General features: G+C 40.0%; 1 protein-coding gene and 1 long non-coding RNA gene across 8 annotated transcripts in view; one reads left to right on the top strand and one right to left on the bottom strand.

The window, feature by feature from the left end:
• The window catches only part of LOC108250566 (tumor necrosis factor receptor superfamily member 14-like), a 13796-nt gene extending 6054 nt beyond the window's left edge, over positions 1–7742 (bottom strand). For 3 of the 7 annotated variants that reach the window (XM_017440512.3, XM_037976884.1, XM_025002632.2), the window contains exons 1-3: positions 6236–6372; positions 5065–5211; positions 1950–2089 (exon numbers count right to left, since the gene is read on the bottom strand). In XM_017440512.3, the coding sequence (XP_017296001.1) occupies positions 1950–1991 (42 nt within the window). In that variant the 5' untranslated portion in view covers positions 1992–2089; positions 5065–5211; positions 6236–6372. Of the gene's footprint in view, positions 1–1949; positions 2090–5064; positions 5212–6235; positions 6373–7548 lie in introns of those variants that run through there. The other 4 variants (XM_025002629.2, XM_025002630.2, XM_037976883.1 and 1 more) reach the window with 4 other exon arrangements.
• LOC112449901 lies at positions 5649–6540 on the top strand. Its single transcript, XR_003038456.2, has 2 exons — positions 5649–5879; positions 6310–6540. It is a non-coding gene; the product is annotated as an uncharacterized LOC112449901 (long non-coding RNA).
• Positions 7743–8266: the final 524 nt, after the last annotated feature.

Here is an 8266-nt window from a genome sequence, read left to right as displayed (position 1 = left end):
AACACTACTAAGAATATTTAAGTAAGTTGAGCAATGTATTCTTCTTATAAATGTAGCTTTGATAGCTTTATGTTTAAGGTTTCCAGCAAAAAAGTGTGTGAAAAACAGTTCAGTATTCTGTGAGTTATGATTGATTAAACACACTGATGCTTCATTGTGCCAAACAGATTACACAGAGTGGAGCCAGCGACTTTTCCAAGATGGCGGCCATGCGGCTCAACAGCAGCAATATCAGTCCATGATGCACCTATTCACATTATATGGAATTTTTGTAAAAAAAAAAAATAAATAAATAAATAAAAAAAAAAATTTTGACACCAAAATTATTTAGGGGGGCTTGAAAACATTTTAGGAGGGCTTCAGCCCCCCTAAAACAGGCCTAGTGACGCCACTGCTCAGGAACCTCCCAAACGTTAAAGAGAATTCTGCAGATTGTGAGAAGGTCATGGAAACAACTTGATGCAGAGAGTCTGTTCACATATCCGTAGCATCATGTTAGCGTGGCGTTGTCTTCTCGTGCACACATGTGGTTACAGCCTGACACGGTTAAAGGGTGGAGGCAGGGGTGTGGTGTGAATATGTGCAGATGGGAGCTGCAGAGCATGGTGAGGGAACTGGAGAACATCTCAGCAAACAGCAGCAGAATCTGCTGAGAGCGCAGCTGCATCATGAACGCCTTCACACTGAGAAAAGTGTGAACACAATCGACCCACCCTGTAAAAGGTCAGGAAAGTCATGCAGAGAGAAGGCAGCCTAAGAGACGACTAGACACACATTTGACAAATGCAATAAAAATAACATTTTTCTTTTGAATACTTCACTTCTTAGAATAAAACCAAACCGAGAAGTTTATATGACCGAAGTGTGAAACTTGAGGCGTTTACCATCAACATGTCAAACCAACAAATGACCCTTTTAGAACAGCTGAAAATATTCAGCCCGCCTGTTTTTTTTTAAGCACAGTTAATAAAAACATTTACCACACCCACACTTTTATAAATGTTGTAGCCTCCCTGACTACAGTGGTTAGATGGTTTTTAAATGCTGCGTTTATTCGATTTTATTTTTAGGTTTTCTTGTTTCTGTTTAGTTTTGACTCAGGGACTTTTCTGTTTCCTGTTTCTTACTTATATGCCTCAGAATAAAAGCCTTATTTTGTTTTGTTGTCTTTATTTTATCAGCACTAATGTTGGATCTGATCTTTGAAATTGCCTTTAATCCTTGATGTTAGTCTGGGATTTGCACAGTGTTGACATTATATCATCTACACCAGGGGTGTCCAGTCCTGGTCCTCAGGGCCTCCATCCTGCAGGTTTTCCTTGTTTCACTGCTCCAACACACCTGATTCAGAGGTTAAATCACCTCTTCATGTTCTGCAGAAGCCTGTTAATCACCCATTGATTCAAATCAGGTGTGTTGGAGCAGAGGAACAAGTAAAACCTGCAGGGTGGAGGCCCTGAGGACCAGGGTTGGCCACCCCTGATCTACACAGTCCAGATGTTATATAACATGAAATATGAATATTATAAGTCATATCTTCTTCTTTCAGTTCCTCCCTTTCTCATCATCCTCCTTTATCACACCTTCATCCATCAGTCTGTCTGATTCAGTTAAAAGTGGTGAGAATAGGAGGATCATTGAGGTCTAACCTTCCTCTGTGGAAACAATTTCAACACCCATCAGTGATGAGAACCACAATTAGCAACATAAACAAACACGCTCATTTCCTGCAAACAACTTCCTGCTTCAGACACAGAGAAGGATTTCTTCAGAGGCAGGATTGCAAAACTTGTGATCATCTGATATAATTCTTGAGAAACACAAAGTTTGGCAATAATCTGTTTTAGCTGTAGTCCAGTTTGTCGTCCAGCAGGTGGTGGGAAGTTCACTTTAATATTCCAAACATCTTAAAACTCAAACAGGAAGGTTTGTCAGCAGTTTTATTTTACCATAATTAATAAGCCAGTCCAAGGTTTTGGTCTCCAAACCATCTTAGAGGACAGGCTGACAGGTCTCCTGATCTGAAGACACCATTTCACTGAGCTGTGGGACGAGCTGAGCTGTGAGAGCGAAAACTGCACGTCAGCATCTGAGGGGGAAAGAAAAGAAAAGATGAAATAAACTGGATGAACCTGTGGAAACTCAGCATGATGGCTGCTTTATTGAAGCAGGTTCAAATAAAACCAAACGTGTTTCACTTCCAACTGGGGTCTGTTGCCGTGGCAACGGATGCTGGAAACCCGACCTGCAGCGTCTGTTGCCGTGGCAACTAATGCTGGAAACCTGACCTGTGGCGTGGTGTCAGTTCCTGTTTCCCAGCATCAGACGATCAGCTTCAGGGAAATCATTTTTTATTTAAACAATGAAAACAATAAAAAGGCACGGATGTGTGAACAGACAAAGCATTTCTTCTCACTGGTTTTTCACAATAAAACTTCTGATCTTTACTGGGAAACACCTTCATAAAAAACATTTTTACCATAAACAATAATCATTAATCATTAAACAGAAACTGGTTATTGAACCAAACAGAATAAAGTTAGTTCCTCTTCCTGTTAACTGGAATAAAGAAGAACTAAAGGTTTGGTTGTTTAAACATTGCCTTAATCATCATTTCCTTATATTTGAGTCAAAGTGAATCATCTTCTCAGGAAACTGCATCTTTTTTTTGTCTTCATGTTTAAATTTAATTTATAAAATAGTTTAAAGACTAATTAAAAACCACAGGTCAACTGAGATACTATGATGTAAAGTTTTAGAGAATGAATGACAGAAATGATCTAAAATAAGATTGTTTTTATCTGTTTCTTGTCTTTTTCTTCATGTATTAAGAGGCCCCTGCAGCAAATTAAATAAAATAAAAAGACCTCTGATAAAAGTGTTACAGTGATTCTGACAGCCTCATCAGCTGATCTTTTATTTTTCTTCCTGCTTCCTGACCGATAAAAGTTTCATTTTTCCCCACAAACTCCCACATCCTCTCAGAGATGACTTCTGTAATCTTAGTTTCAACCCCTGACTTTATTTTCTGACCTGTCTGGGCCAACGCCTAAACAGAAAATTTAAAAATCTATTTTTCTCTGTGACTGGTTTGGAAATTCTGAGACTCTGATCATAAACAAGAAAAACACCCAGAAATCTGTCTGTCATCTGCTGCAGTTGTTTATCTTCTGTTGGAGAGAAATCCATAATTTAAAACCTTTGCTCCAACAAAAGCTGCCTGATTTTCTAAAGGAGCAAAAAGACTTTTTCCAACAACCAAACAGGCTGTTAGTTCCTGATTTTAACCAGCTACAGTCCAAAGATCAGTTTCATTTAGCAGCACATGCTTATTTTTCACCAGCAAACTGTTAAAATGGTAATAAAAATATATTCATCTCAATCTTTGGGGTGCATAAAGATCAAGTTCTTTAATAAATATTAACTGGTTAGTATTATTTCTGAACTTTCATCAAAGAACATCTGTTTTCTAAAGAAGCAGCAGATCGAGTCGAATCTTCACTTCGTCTCAGTCGTCCATCCTGAGCAGCGTGTTGGTGACAGTGGGAAGGAAAGACTCCCTTTTAACAAGAAGAACTCTCCACCAGAACCAGGACCAGGACCAGGTTTAGGTTTAGGTTCTGCATCTTTATAAATAAGCAAAACATCTTAAAATAGATGTATTTTGCTGGCGGATGTATCTACCCCCCCCTCCTCCTGTGGGTTGCCAGGTTGTGATCACTGATCTAAAGCATGCAGGACAGAGACCCTGAAGGACCAGGACTGAGCTCCACTGACCTGAAGACAGCCTGGACTTGTTCCATCCATCTGATACAGACCAGAGTAGGAACATTTCTGCTGCTGGAACAAAATGTTCCTGTGACTGTAGATACTCTGCTCACATTTCTTTCACTTTCTGTTTAGACTGAAAACAATCCTTAAGCTGCTTGTTGTAATCTTCTCCTGATCTGAGGTCAAACTCCTCCAGTCTTTATAACTTCTGACAAACAAACTGACTCTTCTTGTTACAGTCCACTGATTATTATTTTATTATCCATCCATGTTTTTTACCTGCTCATTTTCACAGGGAGCTGGGGTCTAACATCCACACCTGTAGAGTTTAAAGTTTCTCATTAACCTAACGTGTCACCTGGAGGAACCCCATGTCTGCACGGGGAGAACATGCAGGCTGGGAGTTGAACCTGTGACCTTCCTGCTGTGAGGCCACAGCTCTGACCTTCTCCTGTCAAACCAGCATTAATTCAGCTTCACTGGGTCACATGATGTGGAAGCTAAGGAGAAAATAAATCATTTTTTCATAAAAATCTAAAATGCATTAAATAATAATAATAATAATAATAATAAAACTCTGGCATGAAAGGCAGCAGCTGATCTGATTTCTTCCAGTGAAAACTTTCAGTTTATTTTATGATTTTTAGACATTTTTTCTGCACTGGCTGATTTCAGGAAGGTTGTTTAACTTGATTAAACTGAGTTTCTCTGTAAGTAAAATATCAGCAACAGATCAAACTGACTTTGGTTCACATTAATTTACTGTTTTACTGAAAATAGATGTTTCATCTATGGGAGGATTAAAACTTGCTGTTCTTCTGTCATCATCACTGACAGATTTTCAGAAGAGTTTTAATAAGAAGCAAAGCTGTTTTTATTCTCTTTAATGACCTTTAGACATTACATGTCAGCAGGAAGTCAAATGTTTGCTCAACAGAAACAGGCTGAGCTGGTTTCATAAACAAACTACTGTTCAGTTTTTATGTAAATACACTGAAGTCAGGCTCAAATAATAACTACAGAATATTTCAGGGAGTCTTTTAAACAGAACAGTCTTTATTTCCAGGTTCAGATCCTTTCTGTCTCAATCTGCCATCTGTTTGTTTCTGTGCTTCTCTGCTGGTTTTTACAGGTTTTTCCTTCATTTTGAGGCAGAAACACAAACAGTCTAATGAGTCCGTTTTTCCTGCTGCTGCAACATTTCCTACTTTTACTGGATAATAACCTTATTGTCGACATGAACAGAGATTATTAACACTGAAAGGAGAAAAGGAGGATATTCTGCGCTCTTACCTCTGCAGGTCACAGGGTAGTTCAAGTAACCTCGGAAATCTGAGTTTCCAGGTGCAATAAGTAGAAAAATCCACACTTTCTGTTAGAAACGGTAAACAGCAAAACTTCACACCATGAATTAATCTGCTGTCTGAGGACAAAGTCTGACTGTTGAGAAAGAGAAGGAGGAGGAGGAGGAGGAGGAGGAGCACCACACAGATTAGCTACGCCATAAAGCTGTTTTAAGATCATAGGTTATAAAAAATATACACATTTATTTTCTCTGTTGGTTTGGTTTTAATTTCACATCAACCAAAGCTGCATTATGTCGCTGTACTCCTGAGGTAAGTGTGTAGAGAAGAAGTTTAAAACATGAGTTACCCCATTACTTTTTATAACATGAGGGCAGAGCTGAATCCCTGAACTGTTTCTGTAAAAACTGATCTGTGATCTAACCAGGTGAGGCCGGTCCATGAGGACAGGTGAGACGTGTTGGGACTAAAATACTCCTGTCCGTGGACACATTCTGCTGGTTTACCTGTCTCCCTCCCTCCCTCCCTCTCGAGACAAGCAAACATAAAACCTTTGACACGTGCACGCGCACAGTTTGTCTCATTATTTGTCCCAAAGGCAGCTGCAGTTCTCAGCACTGCCCACAGGTGGCGCAGGTCGCTCTAAAATGTTGGCAGATAAGAAGAGAAATCCCTTCTGTGTTCATGTCTTATCTTTGAAATAACAGCAGTGAAGAACCCGGACCTGTGGCAGCCTGTCAGGGTCATCGTTTCATCATATCATCTCTGCAGACACCCAGGACGCACGAAACTCCTCGTTTGTTGGTAACTAAATTACTTATCATTTGCTTTCCTCTGCACCTCTGTGCCAAACTGCTCTCTTGTGTCAGAGTTTGTTATTAACTTGTGTTTATTTTTTATAAAGCAGCTGGTTTAAATGATCATCATTCCTAATAAATGACTTGAATATCTAAAACCACAGGTGAAAAGTGTGAACAGGAACGATGAGAGAGCAACAAAGAGAAGCTTTTTCCTTCACTAATAACTCACTTTACCTCTGATAAACACAGAAATACAGATCTGCTCCTCCCACCGACTTCAGCTCCTCTCTTCCTCTTATAAAACAACGATCCGACATTTTTACAGAAACTCAACAATCAGCAACTAAAACATCCACTCACCTCTGACAACAAACTCCTGTTCGGAACAGAAGAAAAAGCTGTTGACTTTTCTCTTTTTGTTTCTTTTTCTTTAGAATAAAACCGCTCCGACAGAAAAAGGCGAAACCAGCAACAGAGACGGGTTTAACACCTCAAAGCTGATTGGTCAGAATGAGAAAAGAGGCGTGTCTAACAAGAGTACCTTTATAAACACACAACGACCTGAGGAAAGCACTGCAGGACATGAAAGGTCTTTTCTTTGTTCTTTGTTTTGTTCCTCAACAGGAATTATGTGTGTGTGTCTGTTTTGTAAATAAAAATGGTGAGAAAACAGATTAAGCAATAAGTAGTCCTAATTAATAATCAAAACAACTGAGGCAGAATAATACAAGCTAAAACCACCCAAACTGAAACCAAAATAAAACAGTATCAGGGCCAACTTCCTGATAAATGAAACTGGTCAATATTCGCTCCTCGTGCTTCACTCCCTCTAAGAGGATCTAACCCATCTGCCAGGATCAATATCAAGTCAGCATGAATCTAATCCTCTCAGCGATCTATCTGCTCTGAAATCTGTGAACTTTGACTGATCACACGCTTCACAGAGGGCGCGGGGTGCAGTGTGAGGATTGGGACCAAAAAACAAAAACATGAACATGCCAGGGGGGTCAGAAAATTAACAACAACAGGTTACAAGATATTACATTTCTGTAATAAATTTACAGTTTTTATGGCTTTTGAATTATTGGATGAGACAACGTGTTGATAGTATCAAGTCTTTCATGAAAATTGAAAAAAAAAGGACTGTTATTGCTAAACTTGCACATGTGGATATAATATTTACAAGAAGTACGATGCAGTTGATGACAAAGAAAGAGTCACAGTTTTTTTGTCAAAAGCAGTAAAGCCAAGGATAGCAGTCTCATAACTGAGAAGAGTTTGTAGAGAAATGACAAGTAGAAGCCTCCTGATATCATCCCAGAGTCAAAACAAATGAGCCATGTCTTCAGCCTGAGCTGAACATTTTTTTTTTAAATCTGCACATATAATGCTTGGTAGGGTCCAAGCATGCAGACATTGGAGAATTGGGACAGTACAGGTTACGTCATCGACTTAAATGTTTGAATTTTAAAGCAGCCACTCTCTTCTATCCAAGCGTGGCTGCACGGAGTTGCACGTGTTGTCTAATCCAAAATTAGCAAGGATCAGGGAGGCGTGTTTTATTCAGGGCGAGTTTTGTGATTTGCTGCAGCTACAGCTAGACCCTGATCTAAATACACTTTAAAACCACAACAATGTAGGCATTTTTTTATTTTTTAAACACTTTGACTTACCTTTGGTCGTATCTTGTTGGGTTTGCTGATCTGACTGGGCTCCTCTAACGGGCCTCTTGCAGAATGTACATGCGTGTGCATGTTCACTGCATGTATGCTGAACTGACGGAACACCCTATTTTAAAAAGGTGCCAGTACTATTTTAAAAGTATAGTTTAGGCATTTCTGCTTTCCAAAGTCAGGAAGGTGTGGGTAAACACTTCGCCGAAGTCTGCCTGGATGCGGGCTCAGCTGAAGGCCATTTGTAGTACACAAAGGGGGCGGGGCTAAAGAGCACTCCTGAGGATCGAGGGTGCAAGTGCGAGTATTGGAACCGGGCCTCTAAGGTACCACAGAAACCAGCGAGAGAGACCTGATGACTGAGACAAGAGGGGGTTAAAGAGGAATCAGATAAGATCAGTAACCTGTGAAAGAGTATTTACTGTATCAACAGGACCTGGTCAGAAAGTAGGAGAATGAAAACAAAGAACAACATCTGAAGTTCTCCCTCTGCTGACAGAACATGGAACAACCCAGTTAGTCTGACCTGGAAGCAGATCGGATGATTGGCAGCACGGTGGTGCAGTGGTCAGCACGGTTGCCTCACAGCTAGCAGGTCCTGGGTTGGAGTCCCGGGTCGGCAGGACTTTGTTTGATGATGTCACAAAGTGCTGCTGCTTTAAGGGCGTACAGATAATATTGAGTTTATTAAAGGTGCAGCAACCGTTTACTGCGATCA

The sequence above is a fragment of the Kryptolebias marmoratus genome, linkage group LG8 (genome assembly GCF_001649575.2).
Source record: "Kryptolebias marmoratus isolate JLee-2015 linkage group LG8, ASM164957v2, whole genome shotgun sequence".
NCBI classification, from domain to species: Eukaryota; Metazoa; Chordata; class Actinopteri; order Cyprinodontiformes; family Rivulidae; genus Kryptolebias; species Kryptolebias marmoratus.
The sequence above is the reverse complement of the archived record's forward strand: the minus strand, read 5'-3'. Positions and strand labels throughout refer to the sequence as shown.